General features: G+C 42.6%; 1 protein-coding gene across 2 annotated transcripts in view; it reads left to right on the forward strand.

The window, feature by feature from the left end:
• The first annotated feature begins 2,486 nt into the window (after nucleotides 1-2,486).
• Nucleotides 2,487-22,666, forward strand: part of LOC146854240 (aldo-keto reductase family 1 member C1-like) — a 454,220-nt gene continuing 434,040 nt past the window's right edge. For both annotated transcript variants that reach the window (XM_085652022.1, XM_085652023.1), the window contains exon 1: nucleotides 2,487-2,637. In XM_085652022.1, the coding sequence (XP_085508148.1) occupies nucleotides 2,551-2,637 (87 nt within the window). In that variant the 5' untranslated portion in view covers nucleotides 2,487-2,550. The remainder of the gene's footprint in view (nucleotides 2,638-22,666) is intronic.

The raw sequence follows: 22,666 nt of genomic DNA on the forward strand, positions 1-22,666 counted from the left end.
GGTGCCTGGCAAAGGGTGCATGGGTGATTGGGGGCAACACGTGTGCCCCCTGGGCCCTACAACAGAGGCCCAGGGCGGCAGGGGCCCTTCTAAGGGCCCCCAATGTCCCTTTCTGTCAGCATTTTTATGGCAGTCTGACCGTCATGGAAAGACTGTTAGAAAAGGACATTGTAATCCCTACGACAGTTCCTGAGCAGGCACCGCCCCTATTGTAGGGAATACCATCCGACCAATGGTCTGACGGGCTCCTTGATGCTGTCAGAATAGGTGGTTGTCCCTCCGACGGATGCGGTCTGACTGACTCTGCTGCAACTTCCTAATCAGACCCTTGGAATGACATAAAAGCCACAAAATTAGGAAAGGTAGCTCAAAACACTTAAAGCCGAGCAATGGACAATTGTACACTCCAGTAGAATTAAACAAATTGCATTGTCTTTCAACACACATATCCATGTATATAATCTTTAAAGAAACTTGTGATGCAATGTCTATATTTTTTTAGTAAAAGGGAGAAGTTCCTTTCTATGTAGATGACCTTTTTCTGGATTTTAGGTGCCTTATGTCATTACACACTGTTAGGTATTCCACAGCCTTTTCTACAGTTTCACAGCTTTCTCCTAACCTGCTGTCCCTGATTCCTCTCTTCTTCCAAGAGTGGTCTGTTACACTGCCTGGGCTACTAAAAGGTTTTCTCTTGCTGTCCCCTAAGCTTGGCCTGCTGATGTTTGGTATGTGCTTATGATAGCCTGCTCTACCTTGCTAAGAGGAGGAACTAGACTAGGGTGGACAACAAGACTGAGGCCCTCCACTGACTGCCCCTACTTTTCCATTCCAAATAACTGCAGACGAATGCCCCCTAACCCTGTCCATTACCACCGTCCAGCAGCACTAGCTCACCCTTTCCTTTTCAGTTTGATACACAGTGTTGCCTGTTTGGGAAATCTAAAACTCATTCTTCCCCTAACCATGACCAAGCTAAGCCCGATCGAATGACCAAAACCAAACGAGTTTTTTTCACTCACTGGCTGCCCAAGTGGGAGCAGCGACATCTCATGGTTATAATTACACAAGAGAAAACAGTACGGTGTTCATATCGGAGAGCTGCAACTACAACTGAGTAACTGGAACCCAACATTCAAGAGGAAGTCTACACAAGAATGGGTAAAGGGAAAGTATTTGAGACCAGGACCTTCAGAAATCAAATTAGCTCCCAGATATAAATATATTTTGTTGAATCCCAGGCAGACAGTCTTTGCTGTGGATTACCCCACCGCCTGCAGGTGCTGAGTCACCTGAGTTGCTCATGCGTGATTGTAAATGTGGATGAGCTTTCCTTTGTAAATATACAAATGCTGATTCATCCTGCAGTGCTCTCTGTTTATGTGGTGGCTTTGACAGTGGTGATTTTTTATTTCACAAACATATTTTTTCAAAAACATTCAGTGCAAAAGCTTTGGGTTAGTTCTTAACATTTAAACTTAATCAATGTCATTACTTTATATATATTTAGGGCCCGATTCACAGAATTAACTTAAGACAAAATCCTAAACTTAGTACCATTTTGGTATTCACAGAATGCACTTACTACTTCTGGTATTCACAGAATGAACGTACTACTTTTGCTATTCACAGAATGGATTTACGACTACTAACTTTACGTCCGCACTCGGGCTGGAAATTCTGGCCCGGAGGCGGGGCTTCCGGGCCGGAGGTGGAGCTTCTGGCCCGGAGGTGGGGATTCCGGCCAGTTGCGGAGATTTAACCATGGCCAAAATCTCCGCCTCTGGGCCGGAAGCCGCGCCTCCGGGCCGGAATTTCCGGCCCGAGTGCGGACGTAAAGTTAGTAGTCGTAAATCCATTCTGTGAATAGCAAAAGTAGTAAGTTTATTCTGTGAATCGCAAAAGTAGTACGTTCATTCTGTGAATACCAGAAGTAGTAAGTGCATTCTGTGAATACCAAAATGGTACTAAGTTTAGGATTTTGTCTTAAGTTTGTTCTGTGAATCGGGCCCTTAAAGTTTTTACTAGCAACATAATTTCATTACTTTGCATAAAAGTTACCAGGAGCAGAAAGTAAGGTGAGAAGGAAAAATAAACTCAGTTTTCTATAGTTAAACTATCACTATTTTTTAAAATTGCAGTGTCAGGGAGGTGAGGGGAGGGGTTCAAATTGGTTCAGTATTGAATTATTTTTTTATTTTGTTTATTGACTGATAAGCATGTGGGGTCAAAGTAAAATATACAAAAAAGTGATGAATGAAATGCTTGAATTAGTCTCAGCCACTGATTACTCGGAGCCGCAACTCAGTCTTATTTTGTACATCATGCCAACTCAGCTTGGATCCTGTCTTGACACAGCATCAATCGTTTACACTGTCTCATACAGACAGACAGACACGCCAATGAATGCGAATAGACACCGCGCCAAGTGCCAAAGTCAACACACCCTGCACAGCTGTTAAAAGGACGTGCACACAGAGTGCAGCAAGATCAGGGTTTTATGTATCTAACCACTGAAACGAAGCAGAGGGCTGCGAGATTGCACACATCATGATGCTCACCAAGGACTCACGAATTAAGCTCAGCGATGGGCACACCATGCCCCTGGTGGCCTTCGGCACGTATATGCCTGAGAGGGTACGTGCATTTCTGTAGGTGATTGAAGGTTGGTAGAATTAAATGTTGCCTATGGGAATGCTTTTTCCTCCCCCACCCTATTTATTCATGTTTTTAGCACCAGTGGTTCCTCACTTCCACTTCCCCATCCGTTTCTATGACTTTCAATTGTCTTTTAATTTCTCAAATCTGACTTTAGTTTCAGTGTTTCCTTCCTTCCTTCCTTCGTTCCTTCCTTCGTTCCTTTGCTCCTTCCTTCCTTCCTACCTTCCTTCCTTCCTTCCTTCCTTTCTTTCTTTCTCTCTTTCTTTCTTTCTTTCTTTCTTTCTATGTTTCTTTCTTTCTCTAGCAGTCTCTTTTTAATATTACACTTACTTCTTAAATGGTTTTTTCCCCCCATATTCTTTCATTTGCTTTTGTTTTTTCCATAATTTTATTTCTTTACTTAGTGATTTCCCTTTCTTCATTTCCAATCTCTCTTCTTTCCTTCATTCTTCTTCTCTCTTTTTCTTGTCACTCATAATTTTTCTTCAGATATGATTTCTTCCTTATTCATTTTGCTTTCTTCCCAGCTTTCTTTTTTTACACTTTATTCACAGTCATTCCCTCTTTAATTTATTCTTTATTGACTTACTGCTGCTGTCCCCGGTGTCTTTTTTACCTTTCTATTTTATGTGTCTTCTTTTTCTTTCTTCTTTTCTTTCCTTCTTTGCCTTTCTTTCCTTTTAATTATTAATTTCCTTAATATTCATTTTTTTCCTTCAATTTATTTTCTTTTATCCTTTTTTCCCCTCCTTTCATCTTTTTCCTTGTGTTTTTAATTTGCTACTTGATTCTCTCCATCTTTCTGTCTTTAGGCTTACATTTTTTCCAAAAAATCTTTATATTTTCTTACGTACTCTCACTTGTAGTTCTTTATCTTTCTTTTCTTTTGAACACTGATGTTCATATTGTGCACTTTTACCCCAAACTCCATTATAGCATCCTAGCTATCTTGGCTTCTAGAGGAGTAAGCATATCGTTCGACCAGCATTTGAAGTACAATATTTTTGATTTGCTCAACCAGTCGGCATCATTTGTTTTCTTAATGGCTTCGAGAATCAAACACAAATTGAATTCATTCACAAATATTATATTTCTGCCACGGACTGAGGAAGGCGTTTAAGGTGGTCACAAGTGGATGTTACGGATTTTAATAGACTCTTGTTCAGTAACAGCCAGCAGGAGATTCTGACCTGTTTAGACCCACAAGCCTCGGGGGAAGAAACCACTCAGGTATTCATTGCCCTTGCAAATTCAATTGATTCAATGCTAACAGTCCCAGTAGCCTCCCCCCGTGTGGCAGCCCCAAGATGGTTTGACAGCGAGTGCTCCCGGGCTTTTAGAGAGCTGAAGATGGTCTTGAAGCAGATTTCACGAGATAGAGCCCTGGTGGCAGCCAGCTGCAGCATATAAGCAGGTGGTTAAAAGACATAAACGCCAACTGCAAAAATCAGCCTAGGAAGATCTAGCAGAGGCATGTAATAAAAGGGATAGTACTAGTTTCTGTAGGGTCATCAATAATCCCTGTTTCTCAGACCTAGATAAACGAGGGTCAAGTCACAACATCCCCTCTGATATATGGAAGGATCACTTTGAGACAGTATACAATCATGGCCCTAGTGAGTCAAACCCACAGAGTCCAATTTCCCTCCACAGGTCTGATCCCATTAGCTTCACCCTGCTGAGGTCAAAACGTGAATCGAAGGATTATCCTGAAACAAGGCCCTGGGACCCAATGGGATTACTCCAGACCTCTTTTGTCATAACTCGGAGGTATGGGCTCCACTCTGAGGGTCGTAAACTCAGCAGTATCATTATTTATCCCTTCATCTTGGTCCTCTGCCATCATCATTCCGATCTTTAAGAAGGGAGATAGGAATAGCCCATATTGTTATCGTCCCATATCTCTTATAGACGCCACAGTAAAAGTCCTTGGGCGGGTTCACCTTAGCAGACTGTCAGACTGGACAGACACCAATCGAGTAATCTTAGAGGTGCAGTATGGGCTCTGGGTTGGAAAATCCACCACAGATCAGTGTCTTAACCTTTACCTTTTAACTTCTAAATAGACGTTAGCTAAACCAGGTTTGTTGTTCCTAGGTTACATGGCTCTCCCCGCGGCTTTTGATCGGGTGATCCTCAGCAAGCTATGGAAATTGCTTGGGGACTTGGGGTTGATGTGGCGATAATTAATGTGTTAATATCCCTACATTCTAACACCACTGCTGTAATTAGATATTCCCAGGAGGGGAACACCAACAACCGTTTCAAATGTTCAAGTGGGGTTAGGCAGGGATGTATTTTAGCCCCTTTTCTGTTTACATTGTATATATATATACTTTTTTTTTTTGCAGAGTTTTATATAGCGCAAACTTGACCCGAATCCAATCAGGTATCAGAGCGCTTTACATAGCACCAGTTACGTTACATGAGGAAATTAATGGTGTAGTTGCATCCCTGATGGCCTTACAGGCTGATACCCCTAGGATAGGTGCGAGACCAGTCCCCATTCTATTGTATGTGGATGACGCGGTCCTTATCTCGCGTACACCGAAGGGCTTGCCGATCTTACTTGATGGGTTCATGTCTTTTATGAAGGAAATGGATCTGTTACTGAACCTATCCAAATCATATGTCATGGAAATCGGTAAACAGGGCACCAGACATAAGTCTTACAAACTGCACACACTGCTTTCTCCTATCTGAGCATTTTATTTGATGAGAAACTTAACTTTAAAAACCTACAGGAGGGGAAGCTCATAGAAATGGCAAGATCAATGGGAGCAATTGCAAACTATGCCCACAGATTGGGCACTTGGTCCCTGGAGATAATTTTAAAACTGTATAACTCTTTCTGTATTTCCAAAGTTCTATACAGAAGCGAGGTGTGGGGGTCCACCGTGGTTAGTAAACTCCAAACTGCAGAAAACAAATATTTTAGATGCATTTTGAAAGTCCCACCGAGCACCCCCTCATATTCTATACACGAGGAACTAGGGACCAGCTACATATGGACATGGTTGCGACTAAAGGTCTCAACAGGATTCCCTTAATTTTATTTACTTTTGTAAATATTTCTCGCATCCTAGAAGAGTGTTTCTCAAAGGGCTTTTAAAAGAACTGGGATTTAGGCAGGTCTGTGTTGCCTTATTGTTTTTACAGCTTTTAGCTAATGTTAACACCATTTTTTGCGTCAGCAATTTTTTAAGATTTGCCCAGAGGTTGAGATGCACTAGAGGTGATTAATGGTTACTTCCCACCTGTGTATTTGCTCATTGATATGCTGCTACACATGTAATGTACCCTTGCTGCTTAATGTGGCCCATTTATGCGCTACCCTGAGTCTGTCAATTTCTGCTTGCGGCTCCTCAGCTTTTGTTTTATTGTTTTAGCTGTCTGTTGGATATCATATAAATCTGTATATATGGCCAAAGTGTAGCTAACAAGTGTATTTGATGTGCTCATTTTTATCTTTTTTTAAACTGTCTCTGTTTATGGCTGTATTGACTGCTGAATATTATTATTATTATTATCATTCACAAATATTATAGGTCAGTCTGTTTTTTTAGAGGTTTATATTTAGACTATAATTCTATATTTAACTCCTCCTGAAATCTTGGAATGTTTGCTCTCTATCTGTATTTAATTTTTTTTTTTTTTTATTGAAATCCATATAACAAACATTATTTTATCCATACAGCGAGTATGTAGAAAATAATAAATCTGACTCGTAAGAAGATGTCAAATGTAACGTAATAAATTAAGATCCTGGTTTTGCCAGACCTAGATATCTATCTCTAGTTTTCGACTGGTAGGCATAGGGGAGGGAATCTGGCTGGGTCTGTTGCACTGGAAGTTTGATTTTTCTTTGGAAGCTTCAGTTCACACATCAAATTGTACCTCTTGCCCTCCCTGGGACAGTGTGTGTTGTCCATATCTAGATCAATATTATAACTGATTGTGACCCAATGGGTATTATTAGGAACACGACCTCCACCTAAAATGCATGGTTGGTGTGTTTCCTTCATTGAGTTAGTCTGCTCTTCTGCTGGTAATTCTTTGGATTCTATGGAGAAAGAAGATGCCAACCACTTTTTGCAACATCACAAAATAAAATGTAGACAAAGTGTTGAATCTTTTCAAACACTCACCCCAGTCACAGATCTGGGTTTAATCCATCGTTATTTTTCTTGCCACATCATCCCAGTTTGGACCAGCCATATGCAAATCAGTATTGACCCTGCTCCCCATGGGAACGTCTAGCCCGTAATGCCAAGCCAGGTCCTCCCTGGACCGGAAACAAGCATGAGCCAGGCTAGCTTGAAACCAGTGGCACATCTAGGAAGGGACCCACATCTAGGTATACCCTATGAGGTCATGGCCCTTTCCAACTCCCATTTAGACTATAGTTTTGTTCTCCACCATAAGCGCCCTTTCCATATTTTTAATTAACTGCATTAGCCCCAATGGGGTGACTGACTGGCCTTTCCAGTTGACTTCATGTTCAGAGCCTTTCTGCTACAATATTGTTGGGCCTGTTTGTTGAGTTTAATGACCACTACCCACAGCTCTACTGTTGTGAATCCCAGCACTATGCATATGAGGCTTCACAGCTAGTATTATTACTGTGCTTAAAGTCAGCAACACTCTTGAGAGCGGCAGCATATTTTAACAAGGCCCTGCTTTTCACCCCAAAGTCCCCATTTTGCTCCTGTAGCCCTTCAATAACTCAGAAATTAATTTTTGTCTCTCTGCACGAGTCACTAACCAATGGGATGTTGCAATAAGAGGCTAAATGGGGCGGCCAAAGGCACTCAATGTTCCATGATGGTTCTCCCATTTGCCCGTTCCTCTTTCTACATGGTGTGCTGGGCGATATAAAAAAGGGGACCCCAGGCGAGCAATGGCTGGTATGCCCTGCATTCTGGTACAAAAGGATGAAAATTCAGGACAGGTTCAGAACTGCGCAGAATAAAGGATAGATACACAAAACAAGTAAGTGCGGCTGGTCCTTGAAACTTTTTCTTTCTACCCCAGTGAATCACTTTGTTCTCTCCTAATACATGCCCAAGTCCATAAAAAGGAGTATATATTTACACATAGCTATTTATGGACTGCGTACTAATAATGAGCGACACAGAAACCTGAAATAGAGAGGAAGTCCCAAACTATGGTTCTGGACAGTTTGCAGTGAGGAAGAAAGTCTGTGGAGATGATTGCTACTGTTTTGAGATGAAGTGTTCTGGGAAGCCAGAAGTTCTCAGGTCTTTTCAGAGTCGCAGGAGTGTCGGGTATTGTGTGTATGATGGTGATGTTATTCCACAGCCTTGGAGTATAGATGGAGAACGCCCATTTTCCGTGATTTATATACAGATTCATGGCCTATATATTGTAGAGATGTTACTATTACCCAATGTATGGCACTCAATGTTCTGACCTTTGGAAGGATGGGAGGCTGGGGCAGCTTTCACAGGACTTGAACCCATGACTTAAAAATCACCAATCTGTTCAAGTGACGTCCCTTCGCTATGCTAGCAGATAGTTTTACTGCTGAGGGAAGAGTGCAGGACGACAGAGCTCAAGCATAAAAATACTACTACTTTATTAAATATGCCGCTGCCTCCTCGATGGACTTCATCTCTTGAAGAGGATTCACATTTTTTCAGAAGATTCTATATCACCAGATAATTTCTACTTTTTTAGAGGGTCCCATTCTCCATAGAATGCCCACTCTCCAGTCAAGTGTCCAAGTTCCCAGCAGATGCCCATTCATTCACCCATGGGATGCAACCTTCCCCTTTTTCCTGGAGGATTCCCACCTCCCAGAGGATACCCCAAACACCTTTCCTTCTAATTAGGGCAAATAATGGACAGAGCTGGAGTACCCCTCTTCTGACAACAGACAAAGGGATCTGTACACAATTTTGCCCCTAACCTTGCTCTTCAATAGTGCCTGTCTCCTTCTCAAAATAAATGGCGCTTAGGATATTGTGGCTCCAGTTATGAGTTAAGTGGAGTGGTACCCCCGGATGTGATTCAGCTCCTCTTAATTATAAGAGGCCCGGTGTCCCCTCACTTGGATTTTCCCTGCGCGGGAGGAATGGACCCAGTTTCAGCAGGCGGAATATCCACCTGGTAAAATCACTTTGGGATTGGTCTGCAAGTGAAGCCCTGCCCCAGTCCCAACCACCTGCCTGATCTCCTTCTAAGCCATGAGTGGGCATGCATTGCCCACATGGTCTGCTTCCCTCTGCAACCCTCCCCATCTTACTACCCCCACCCACCACCTGGGACCGGCCACCTCCCTCATATTTACAGCCTTCTCACAGCAGGTAGTAAAGGTGAGCATTAATTCACACAGAATTGTGAATTCCGTTCAGAACACCACCCAGAAAAAAAGGGTCCATGTAGTTATTCTCCATTTCGTTGGGATTAACTCATAATAGCTATAGTTAGGTGTAGACATATCAACTGAATCATTAGTTCCAGCCTTCCGGTACCTCAGTACATAACTACATTTAAATCGAAATTGGGCCAATGGCTTGTTCTCAAAATGGACCCTGATATGCTTGACTGATCTGGAGATTCTTCATCATTAGTCAGATGTAACCCCACACGGAGACTTAGGGATGCAAGACTTTTGAGACTGACTGGCTCTACAATGGTCTGTTTGTGAAACAATTTCAAAGCTTCTGCAAAAGTTGCCTGATTGCACACTTGCAGCCACCCAGCAGAAAGTTCTGAAACATTCACAGAAAAGTCTAAAGTAATGCTGTTGTGTGTGTGTGTGTGTGTGTATATGTATACTCGAGTGTGAATGTATGACAGAAATGGGTTGTGCTTTGCCTACTCTTGGTTTAATTGTATAATGCTGGCTTTGTCTTATTGACATTTACTCTGGGCATAGTGCAGGCACCCATAGCGTGATGATGCCCAGATGGGTGCCATTAAAGCTGGCCCTGGAACAATGGTAGCAATTCATGACATATTCTGGACATCCATGGCGTTACCATGCCCACCAGGTATAATTCTAGCCATAGTATAATAGTGGTAAATGTTAGCACAATTAGCATCTGTGGGATCATATGGTGACATGTGAGCAAGGAAGGCATCATGGCATTCTATTGTGACGTCAGCAAGGAAGGCGGAATCTTTCCATGAGTTGTGTTAGACTTTGCTTTTTCATCCCCTGTGTGCTGACATTTTTGTGTTGATATTAGGACTCTGTGCACCAGAGTAGCGTAATTTTGTCTCCATCCTTACACGTCACAAATACGAAATATATATGCATTTAGCACTACATATTCAGAGAGTCCTAACGTTAATGTAAAGTTTTGCACCGAAGTTCAGTACTGAAGTGCATTTGCTGCAGAATTAGGAACTTATATATATTGTGTGCCTTAGCCTTATTAAAATGATATATACTCCTTACACACTTGATGAAACCATCCTCACACTATTAAAATGTATTTATTTTAGAAACAAGAATGATTTAAATAATGTCTTCGCATTGGTATTCATAATTCAGTTCTTTATCGTACTTTTATTCAGGCATTCAAAATTACTTTACATTTACCTAAAATGCAATGTGAATCTAATGCCGAATCTATGTACTTACATGTGTTATTCGTTTGTACTTGTATGTGCACAAACAACATGCATTACTGTGCACCATTGAGTAAGATGTGTAACTTGACGTAACTAGCCCTGCATTTCTTTTTCCATAAAATACAGTTTTTCCATTTCTGCTTGCGTGTCTTTTCCTTGCAGGTGCATTCACATGGTTTGTTAGTTTGAGAATAGATGTAACACTGTATTTGCAATTGAAAGCCTAAGAAGAAAACTTTGACAAAGAACATGGAGAGCCAGAGTGTCAACTGAAAGCCCTACTCACTAATGTTGCAAGGAGTTACAGGTGACCAAGCACAATGTAATTCTCAGGACCGTCCTGGAAGATTCTGTTAATGTTGCAGCTCATAATGTGGGAATGGAAAGGACAATGAATCTCTTGTTGGTGTGATCAATAGGTGTTACCCAGATGATTGTTACTAGTGGTCTCACAAGTTGATGCTGGCCACTTTCCTTTGGACTTCTAGAGGTACAGACCTCTATGCTTATCCCTTTGATTCTTTATTGAGTGTTGCTTAGGCTAACACTTATTTCACTATTGTAGTGTAGTGTAGTTCCTATTTCCCTTATAGACTCTGCGCATTGGAATAATATACACTAAAGTTTTTGCATAGGACTGAGGTCAGTATGCTCCTATCGAGTACATTAAACTTAATTACTTGTGTGTGCCAGCTAACTCAGAGGGCACTAGAAACTTCTCGAATGAACAAGAAGGGATTAGTTTCTGACAAAAGCATAAACATGACAACTTTCTTTCCCTTAGAATTGGAACGCGTCTCAGAATCATGGAAACAATAGATAACAGTTTCACTCAGTCAATCGTGCATGCTTAGTTTCTTCAGAGTTGCACAGTAATAGATAGACGGGCGTTTCAATAAAAGGGTTTATTGAACTGTCTTGTTTGTCATGTAAGAGATATGAGCTGTTACAATCATTAGACAGTGAGGAAGATATAATACGCACAGCGTAAGCAGCAAGAAGAGATAATACTGCAATAGCATTGTCTTTTAGCTATGACATATATTCATATATACATACATAAATAACACAGGCTAAAAAGTGAATACTCGTCTGATGCTTCTAAATAGTTCTACCCCAGTGTACCTTACCTAAGTGTAGTACGAGGTAAGAGTAGGTGCTGTTTTTCTATAGTATGTTATTTACTAAGTTTGTATGCCAAGAGTCTCTCTAGGTTCTTGTCAGCTCCATACCTTTAGAATGAGAGAGGTGGGAATCTCTTTCCGGGTCTCAAACTCTAACAACCCGCAAAGGGAGTCCAAACACTGGAAGCTGGATTCTCTGCGAGCAGGGATGACAGCGTCTGGTCAGTGCGTCAGGCCAGGATATGGTCTGTTCTGAACTTGCCATGGCGAACCGTGCAGTCAAGTTGTGCCGAGCCGTGCCGTGCCGTAGTTTGCCATGGTAAGGGAAGGTATATCTATACCTGGAAGGTGCTTAGGAATGCTAGTATTGACGTAAAGTCGGGCAGAGGAAGACGTCATGAATGAACCCCGAAGGAATAGTAGTTAATGCAAAATAGATGAGTTCTTGGAGAAATCAATAATCCTAGCTAGGGAAAGTCCCGATCGCTAAAGGGTCTGGTTTATAAGAACTCATTGTGACGTGGGATGGACGGATGTAGGTGACCATGCCTGTATTTGGATAGCATGGCTAATGCCTAAATAAGGACTGGGATTCTATGCCTAAATAAGGGCAATGCGAATTGTGCCAATATAAGGACATGAGTCAGGGAAACCTATGTACGGGCATCTAAATCGAAACACAACAGTAGGGAGCTAGCTATGTATATACTATACCAAAGTAAGGTACAGGGTGCACGGAGTCCAGGAAGTCTTCAGAGGTATAGCAGAGGCTAAATTAGACAAGTACTAACAGCTCTATTTGTGGTAGTGTGAGCGAGCTTATCCAGGCTTATCCAGAGGGTGAGTTAAGCATTTATTGTATTCACTCAATCAAGAACTGATTACACACACTCAGAGACAGAATCCAGACCGATTGGGTAAGCATAAATAAGGTTTTATTTCTAGAACCTAGCAGGATTTGGTACAGGTAGGTAAATGTACTTGCAATTGTAAAAACTTTCCAAGGTAAAGCAATTGGGAATAGATTTGCAATTGTTACAGGTTTGAACATGCATGAAAAACAGCTTTAATTGCACAGTAATTACTTTTGATTACTTTTGCATTACTTTTGGATTACATCGACTACTCGGGGTGATATGCCTAGGTATCACACCATGGATCCTACAATACAAATGTAAGTAAGACTATTTAAGGTTTACAATATAGTTACTTTTCTTTCATACAAAAGTTAGCTTGACAACATTTTTAGGAACAAAGCATTACAACATTGGTTCCTATGGGGAAAATATGATTATCTGTTTGCAGGTAAGTAAACCACCTGCGGGAATAGTTTTGGGGGTCAGATCCAAGGTTCCCCAAGGTTCAGATGGCCACTCAAATTCTTCCACCAGCTGCACTGGGGCGGCCAGTTGCAGAGTGCAGGGCCCGATGTTCGGTCAGGGGCTGCTTACGAGCAGGCCGCTCAGGTGTGGGTAAGTCTTTGTTGAGCAAATCCAATAACAGAGTCTGTAATGTGAGTGCAGGTTAGGTCCTCCAGGGTCTACGGGCTGCTATACTTGCCAGGGTTTCCGCTGAAGGCAAGTCAGAGTTGGGACAGGCCGGTGGGGCTGGGGCCAAAGCAGTTGGTGTCCTCTTCTTCCAGGTCAGCATGGCTCTTCAGTCCTTTTTCTTTCTTCCTCGAATCTGAGGAGGCAAGATTCAGGGTCGCCCCTAAATACTAAATTTAGGGGCATTACAGGGGTTGTGCAGGTTGGGACCATGTGTCCCTTCCTTTCGGTGAGTGCACCCCTTATTATTCCACCCTCCAGAGGGAGGAGGGCATGACCCTCTTCCTAATTGGTTGGGTCCCCTCATTTCCAAGATGGAGAGGACTGAGGTGTGTGCTTCACCTCACCTACCCCACCTAAGAGGTGGTGTTGGCAAAGGTCGGCATACCTCTCCTAGTTGCTCGGTTTCCCTGCTGATTCTCCCACCCAAAGTGGGGGGTCAGACAGTTGCTGGGGGCAGCAAAAGCCAGGGACAGCTTACAAGGGCAGCAGGCCTTTGAAGCTGCCCCTCTCATTGACCCAGCCCATCCTGGGGGAGCAGGCATGACACCTCTGCCCAGGATGGGCTTTGTTTCTGGACTCAGAGAGCGGGGGCTCTCTACCCAGGGGTCTAGAAACCTGTCTGATGGTGGCAAATGGCGGTTAGCCATTCAGGAACCTCACCAGGGCTGGCTGGTTTTCAGCGGGCATCTCTAAGGTGCCCTCTGTGTGCATTCTATATTAAATCCCACACTGGCATTAGTGTGGGTTTAATGTGCCGAGAAGTTTGCTACCACACTTCCCAGTTTTCAGTAAAGCCATTATGGAGCTGTGGAGTTCGTAATGACCAGCTCCCAGACCATACACTCTTTATGGCTTTACTGCAGCAGCGGTCCGTGGAGGGAGTTGCATGGTGCGGAAAGGCGGGGCGGGGAAGGGGCAGGGTGGGGGGTACTAAACACTGGAACTGGAACATGGATAATTGGAGGTAAGTAAACAATTAAATAAATAAACGAATTTCGTAGCGCGCCCTGCATCACAAAATGCGGTGCAGCGTGCGCTACGAAATTCGTTTTATTTATTTAATTGTTTACTTACCTCCAATTATCCATATTCCGGTGTTTAGTACCCCCCATGCTGCCCCTCCCGTGCCCCACCTTTCCGCCCTATGCAACTCCCTCCACGGACCGCTGCTGCTTTACTGCACTTACAATGTCTAAGAATGGACTTAGACACTGTGGAGGTACAGTGCTCATGCAACTGTACCCTCACCTGTGTTCTAGTGCACCCCTCTAGTGGGGTGGCTTACCTAGGCCACAGCCAGTGGATTGCAGGCATGGCACACAGGGGTGTGTGCCATGTCGACTTCCCTTTTCTCTGCACCAAAACACGCAGCCTGTAATTGAAGTGTGTGGGTGTTAAGACACAGGGCCCCTAAGGGTGGTACAATAGGTGCTGCAGCCATTAGAGTCCTTCCCTGGTCACAATGCCCTGGGTACCCATGGTACCTTTTACAAGGGGCTTACCTGTGGCCAGAGATGTGCCAATTGGGGGTACAAAGGTACAGCTTTGGGAAAGAACACAGGCCCTGGGAAGCTGATTGGCAGGGACCCAGGGAACACAAAGTCAAAGTGCATCATGTGTCAGGCAAAAAGTGGGGTGCAACCATGCAAAAAGGGGCACTTTCCTACACCTCTCTCTTTAAGATTCCTGACTGAACTTCTGTAATGCTGACACCTTCCTGCATACCTCCCACATTTTTCTCTTTTCTTGCATTTGTCTGACTCTTTGAGATCATTTTAGACTTAACCATCCTCATTAGCTTTATTCTCTAAATTAGATCACTTTAGAGATTACTCATGTTTAAGAAACAAGATTGAAGACTCTTCTCTGAGCATTAGATTCTGCTGTTAATTCTTTGTATTGCTGTAACTGAACTTCTTGTTTCTCTCATACTAATGCACATGAACTTCTTCAGTAGGTTTGGCCATCCAGTTGTTCTGTATCTTCACAGCATGGTAGTGTGATTTATTTACATTAAACTGACTGCTAAATTGTAATAAAACCTATTGGCTTTATTTAGTGATTCCTGGTCCCTATTGTGTAGCCAGATGGGTTGCACTGTTAATTATATGTATTTGACAAAGTGCTAACTTCCTTCACCTCTCAGTCCCATAAAAAGACCCATCTGATAGCCAATGGTAAGAGGGTTGGCCCAGCTCTTGATCAGTACTTTACTGTAGCATCCTCCTCAGCCTAGGTACCTGCAAATGATCACGACACACATGGGGATTGGTATTGCACGTCTTTATTCATCAGTGTGTAACCATCAAATGAACATTCTGCATCATATATTCGTTCACCACAGCCAAGCACTTGCGTCACTGTTCTAAGGAGTCTGTCAGGAACCTGAAGGAGCTCGTCATCTCTAACTCACAAGGCGCTACATCTCCCCCTTTGCTAAATAAAAAAGTACAAATAATACATCCACACGTCACAACTCTTCAATAAGTCGTTTTGGTGCTCATATCAATGGCCCAGATCTTGTCATGTGAGGCTGCGGAGATACAGAAGAATTGTCCATAACTGGCACTGGTGACAGAGACACTGGTACAGTCGGTGGGCTCTCCTGATTTTCAGGTATCTAAGTCTCACTTCTTGCATAAGGAGTTGCTGAATATCAAGGCAGGTGCTTGAAGTGCGAAGAATCCTGCATAATGGACTTTCCAGGACAGTGAACAGTCACCATGTGTCCTTTACTAGTCACAAACATCAGTGATTCAGCATCAAAAGGAGCATCAGACTTGCGTTTCCATTTCTGCCTGAAAATGGCTTGGTATCTTCTTTTGAACACAGTGAACCAAGCACAGCGTTGTCTACCCGCATAGGTTTCATTTTGTGTTTGTGGGACGAATCAGAAGTGCGAAGATTATCAAGGTCAAAAGACCTTTCAGTGGTCCATTGTGGCAATTTGGTTTCCATGGCTCTCCCAAACATTAGGGTGTCAGGGCCCACCAGTGGTACAATGGAGAGTTGACCTGTATGCACAAAGCATAGAATGAAGAACTGATTTGAGTTCAAGCTTTTCCTGCCCAGTGCGCTGAATGGTCTTATTGAGGGTGTTCATAAATCTCTCAATAACACCATTCGCCTGTGGCCAGAGAGGTGTGGTTTTCTGATGCTTATCATTTGATGAGTAAGAAAATCTTTATATTATCGACTATTGAAAGGCGGGCCATTGTCAGATTTCAAAATCGAGGAAATACCCCATGTTGAAAAAAAAATGTCTAAATTCTCAGTGACTCTGTCATGAGTAGTTGACAACAGATCTTTTACAAATGGGAAAACGGGAATATTCATCAACAATTACTAGTAGATGATGTCCATAGTCAAGGGATCCGAAGAAATCAATTGCAATCTTCTCCCATGCATGCTTTGGAACATTAAACATGTTTAATGGATGCAGGGTTATTTTGGATGACAAGCAGTTGCGCAAATGCTATGTCCTTAACTCTTTTTCAACTCTTTCATCAAAGCGAGGCAACCACAATCAGTCCCGTAGAGCAAGTTTAGTAGCAACATGGGCCTCATGGGCCAGTTCAATGACTTGTTGTCTCCGACTCTCACGTATGACAATTGTCAACCCTCGTAAGATGATGCCTTCTGGGATAAATGAAAGTTCTTCCTGCACATTTTAGAATTTCTGGTATTCAAGGTCAATATGAAGAGGTTGAGTATGTTTTTGCCACAATTGATGTGAAATAATGTCTTTGAGTACTAGCAAATCTAAGTCAGTGCTCATGGCAGCAATGATTTGTTTTGCCGATATGATTGCAGGGTTGCTGGATTCCACAATGAAGATAATAATAAACATCAGCCGCTTTAGAAGTGGTGCCATGACACAGCATTGGTACACATGAGAAGTAGTCAGCAGGGTTTTGATCTTTTCCTGAGCGATGTACAAGTGTATAACCATATTCCTGCAGTCGCAACCCCCACCTCTCAATGTGAGGAGGAATCCTGGCTTTAGGATTCCTGAAAATGGTGAATCATGCTAGGTGGTTTGTGACAACCGTGAAATGCTTTCCATACAGAAAACATGAAAATGCTCACTAGCCCACACCACAGTAAGGTTTGCTTTTTCAGGTTGTGAACAGGCATGTTCCATCAATGACAAACTCTGGCTATAATAAGCCACAATGTATCTTGGAGCATTAGGATGTCCAGTGTGCTGAGCACGGATGGTACACAACCCCACTGGGCTTGCATCAACAACAACCTCTGTCTGCAATTTAAGGTCAAAATATGCCATTTCAGTGGTGTTCTCAATTGAATGCTTGATTTTCTTGAAGCTTTGTTCACGTTTACGTGACCATCGAAGTGGAACATTTTGTTTCGTTAAGTCTCTCAATGGGTCACTTATAGTGACAAAGTCACATATATACCTTGAACAGTAACTAGCAATATCAAGGAAGGATCACAGCATAGTTACATCTTGTGGAGGAGAAGTGAATGACAAAGATTGTACTCTATTTGGACCTAGAGTCATTCCCCCATCAGAAAGGATATGACCAAAGAGCTTGAGCTTTGTTTTATGAAACCCAAACTTTGCAACATTTAAAGTGAGACCTGTATCGGCAAGTATACGAAACACTTGAGGAAGAGCTTTATAATGCTCCTTTCCTGTGGCCCCAAAAACTAGTATGTCATCGCTGCAATTGAAAGCATTTATAACTGGCTGTATTATGTGATGAATGTGAAACGTAGCCTTTTATATCTAAATAAACAAACATTAGTCCGAAAGGTAGCAATGTACTTACAATTTTCTTCTAGTTCGAGTTGGTGATACCCTTTTTTCAAATCAAGGCGGGAAAAGACTTTAGCTTCATTCAGCTGTGTAATCATGTCAGCAATGTGTGTTACTGGATGTCGTTCTCTTTCAATTGCCTTCTTCCCTTGGTGCATATCAACACAGATACACACAGTTCCTCCACTATCCTTCTTCGGCAGGACCAATATGGCTGATACCCACGGCATCAGACCAGTAGATAACTCAATGATGTCATGTTTGAATAATGTCTAAATGTCTTTCTCAACTCCCTCTTGTAAATGAAACGCAATTTGATGATGTTGTTGAGCAATAGGAAGGATTTCCTTAATTATGTGAAGTTTAACTTTTATTGTCTGAAGCATTCCTAGTCCATGAAACAAGGATGGAAACTGATTCACTAGCTCATGATAGGCATTGACGTTGTAGTTTACAGAACTCAGCCCCATGCCAGCAGCAGTGCTAAAATTGAGTAAGCATGCAGTCGATGAAGTGCCTTGCAGGACATGAATAGGTGCTTCTACATTCGTCTTTATATGTTTCACAGTTGCTATGAATGAACCTTGACTTTGCAATGGCGTAGAAGCTGTCCAACTACGCACTTTGGTTTCCAACACGATTAAACAGGGCACTGGAGACAGTTCATTGTACTTTTTTGCTGCCATAATGTTTTTATACTATCCACTGTCTATGATAAAAGGTATGGAGCACCCATTCACTTTCAGTGTTATTTTCGAACAGTGTCCAAATGAATTTTGCACTTTCACTTGTTGATCTAGCTTCGACAGGCATTCTTCCTTGCAAGAAGCTAATCCTAAATGCACACGTCGTAAAGCAGTCAAGATTGACATCACACACCTATCTTCCTCACTGTCGCTTGACAATGACAAACTTTTAGATGAGGAATATGACAACAATCAACGTCAGTCAGTTTCTCCTTGCCTCAACTGATGTGGCCACTTGGCCTTGTGGGCATAGTTGAAACGTCTCTGCAACATTCTGGTATCCATTTTGCTTTCTCGATGTGACGCACTTGATCTTTCCTCCACTTTGTTTTCTTGATGTGGTGCACTTGATCTTTCCCTTGCTTTGCAAACTGTTACAAAATGGTTCTCTTCTCTGCAGCCTTTGCATATCTGCCCAATGACGGGACATTTACCTACATTCCGGACTCCATGTTTGCTTCTTGTCTGTCATCTCTTTCTTCCGCTCTAGCAGCCATGAGTACTCACTCCAAGCTGAGTGTCTCTTTCAGCATTAGTCATATGAAGGAGTCGGAAAGACATCCATATTACTCTGGGACGCATGACCTCTTCATCATTGAACTCGTTGAACTTGCAATGCTTGATGAGCAATTCAAGTCTTTCTACAAACTCATCCATTGTTTCACCTGATTTCTGCCTTTTTGGTTGAAAATGTACCTTTCGTAGTCAACATTTGGCATTGGCTTGAGATTGGTATTCAGCACCTACCGTGAGGTATTTTCTTCATCACTTTTTTTTATCCCTACACCTTCCAAATTTTTCAGATATTTAATGATCTTCTTGAAATTTACTTCTTCCAGCGCCTCAGTAAAATCATCAAAGGTTTCGATCCAGGAAGGCCATTGGTCGCTATATTTTGCTTTTTGGCAGTATCAAAGGGAGACAGTGGTTTCAAGAAGGTGGCAACGCCGTATTTGACTCTCTTTTCTGCAGACATTGGAAAAGAAAATGTCACTATTCTGCCGCCGCTCATGACCTTTCAGTCAGTCCGATGTGATTCACTGGCCTCGTAAGCACAACCCCATGCCTCTGCTTGGGTTACAGAGCCTGGTGCTGAGGTTGGATGGAACTCTTTACTCAGGTTCTGGTAAGCGTGATCGTATTCTTGATATATCTGGTTATCGCCACCTCTAATACTTCTCTGCATTTATCTGCTTCTACTCACAGTGTTCTCTTACACCTGGCTGTAGGTGCTCGTTGCACTTTCCGTACCTGGTTGTCACAGCCTTTAGCATTTCTTTGTGTTAGAAATATTTCCGCTTTTAGTGCTTTCTTGCATTTGGCTATCACTGCCTTTAACGCTTCTCTGTACCTGTTCTTGGTGCCTTTAGCTTTGTCATACGGTATGAATGAAGGCTCTGTGTTCGGATGTGCCTCAGTATTTCTTGTCTCGACTTTACCGGCAAGTGTCTAGCTGACGACAAACAAAACTGTCTGGAAGGCCTTCACTTTATTCACAGGCCTTGTACTTGTTTGAGAGGCACTTTGACTCAACATACACCAACCGTCGATTTTGACTTTGACTGAGGCGCTCGTGGCATGCAGAAGCAGTTTGCTGGTGAACTCTCCGGGAGAACACTCTTAGGGGCACATGCATCAAAGGAAACCGGTCGCAAATGAGCAGATGATGCATCCCAAATGCAAAAATCACAAATTGCGATTGCATTTAAGAAATCACAAATTGCGATGCCTTGAATGCAATGCAAGATGGCATTTAAAAAAGCGATTTCGCTATTAGAGTCTGCTAAATACCAAAAAATTAAACCTGATGGTATTTAGCGAAAACTTTGAAAATGCACTAAAGTGCATTTTTCAAAGTTCCAGGTTACACACACACACATGCCCTTGGGGCATGTGTGTGCGCAACATCCTATTCATTCCTATGGGCCTGTAGGCCCATAGGAATGAATAGGAAGCCATTCCTTAATTGCGACTCGCAATTTGGGAGTCGCAATTAAGGAATTTGTAGGAATCACTATTTTTTCAGCAATTCATACATGCATAGGCTTTTGCGATTCCTTATTAGCGAATCCTTATTTTTCGCTAATCAGGAATCGCAAATAGCATTTTGATGCATGTGCAGTCAGTTCTTCAGGTTGCGGGGTTACGTAATCCCCCCTCTCATGAATAGATGTAGTATCCTGCGCAGCATGGGTACATGCAAATGATCACACTACACACAGAGCTTGGTATTACACTTCTGTATTTATCTGCGGGTAACCGTTAACAGAACATTGTACATCAGGAATTCTTTCATCACACCCAAGCACTTATGTCATTGTTCTACTGAGTCTGTCAGGAAATAAAAGGGTCCCATCATCTCTAACTCACAAGACACTACATTTATCACTGATTACCAACACTAAACTGCCAGTGCTCTCTCTCATACATATGATATAATTGTCTTACACTCAATTGGTACATTTAATTTAGATAGACATCACTACGGGAATGGTACTACATGTACCCAGGGCCTGTAAATTAAAAGCTACTAGTGGGCTTGCAGCAGTTATTGTGCCACCCACTTAAATAGCCCTTCAAAACATTTCTCATGCCTAACATTGCAACCTGTGTGCAGTTTTAAACTGCCAATTTGACTTGGCAAAATAGCCCTCTGGCTAAGCGTTTATTACATGTTTCACCCTTAAGGTAGGCCCTAAACAGCTCTTATGGCAGGGTGCAGTGAATTTGAAAAGTTGGACATGTGCATTTATGTTCTACGTACCCTGGTAGTAAACAACTTCTAAATGTGTTTTTCACTACTACTAGAGCTACCTCTTCCATAGGAGAACAATGGATTACCTTAGTACACGGGAATAGGTATGTAGAAAAATAGGCAGAATGCAGCACGCATAGAAAGAGGAAAAAACAAGGACAAATGAAAACATTTCTCCTCGTTTTGCTTCCCTATGACTTCCCTGGGAAGCATAGCATACAGGCGCATTCCCAGGTTTATGATTTCTGGTAGATCTGGGAAAGTGTCATGATCCATGGGTGTTGCGTGGGAACATCCACAGCAACACCCATGGAATGCCCCTTTCACGTAAAATGCTGTGTGTAAAGGGACCATATGTACAAGGACAGGAAAAGCCACACAGAGTAGTTTTCCCTGTCCTTGTAAATATGGGGCAGCAATATGCGCCGCCGGTGCATCACAAAAAGTGATGCACCGGTGGCGCAAGGGGCTTTTATATATGCCCCTTGGTGTATTCCACCAGCCTTTACCTTTCAAAAGCAGGGCATCTTTTGTAACTTTCGCTACTTTTCCTGGTCCAGAAAAACTTAGATTCTCCATTATAGATCTTCCATGGTTTCTTCACAATCAACTCAACACACTTAAACTTTTCTAGTGTAGTCTGATCAAAACAAACATTACTTTGTACTTGTTTGAGAGAGACATTGGGAGAGATTTACAGAGGGTTTTAGCGGTCGCAGCTCCTCTGAATTGTGTTCAGAAATGGATACCGAGTCTGCATTTGGATGGGGCGTGTTTTGGGCGTTCCTTTCAAATACCGATTCAGTTCCCTACATATCAATGTTTTGCAACCGAAATTCAGTCACAAAATATTGCAAAATGACTGACTCCTAAGATGGGGTGGTAAGGCATTCGCAGAGGTAAAATTACCTCCATGTCCACAGTGCAATCTATCAAATAATATGGATGTGGAGGTCCTGCCCAGGTACCCAGGTCAGTAAATGAGAGAGAATTCCTTTTTTTTATTTTTCAGATTAGGCTTCTGGGGAAGAGCGGTGTTTTAGGTCGAGCCTACAGAGCTTGCGGTGCAGGATGATCTGTTATAAGGACTTTGTAGGCTCTGGATTGTTGCTGCAGGACTTGTCTGCTTTCGCTTTTCTGCTTTCTCTTTAGGGACCTTTTTTTTCTAACAGCTGCTCTTCACATGTGCGAATGCTTGTTTTTAAATGTTGCCTGATGGAGTCATTATAAGCTTAAATGCTGTTCCAGTCACATTGCGTGCCATCTCTCCGCACCCCCTCACCGATTTCATTTTCACTAAGGCCTCTTGTTTCCTACTCACCCTGTGCCATCTCTCCCTACCCCTTCACCCCTCACTCACCACCCCTCCGAGATCGCTGCTGGTATTTTAAGTGAATTGCCCAAAATCACAGGATGTTGAGCCGACGCCGAGATTCAAACTC

The sequence above is a fragment of the Triturus cristatus genome, chromosome 4_1 (assembly GCF_964204655.1).
Source record: "Triturus cristatus chromosome 4_1, aTriCri1.1, whole genome shotgun sequence".
Lineage (NCBI taxonomy): Eukaryota > Metazoa > Chordata > Amphibia > Caudata > Salamandridae > Triturus > Triturus cristatus.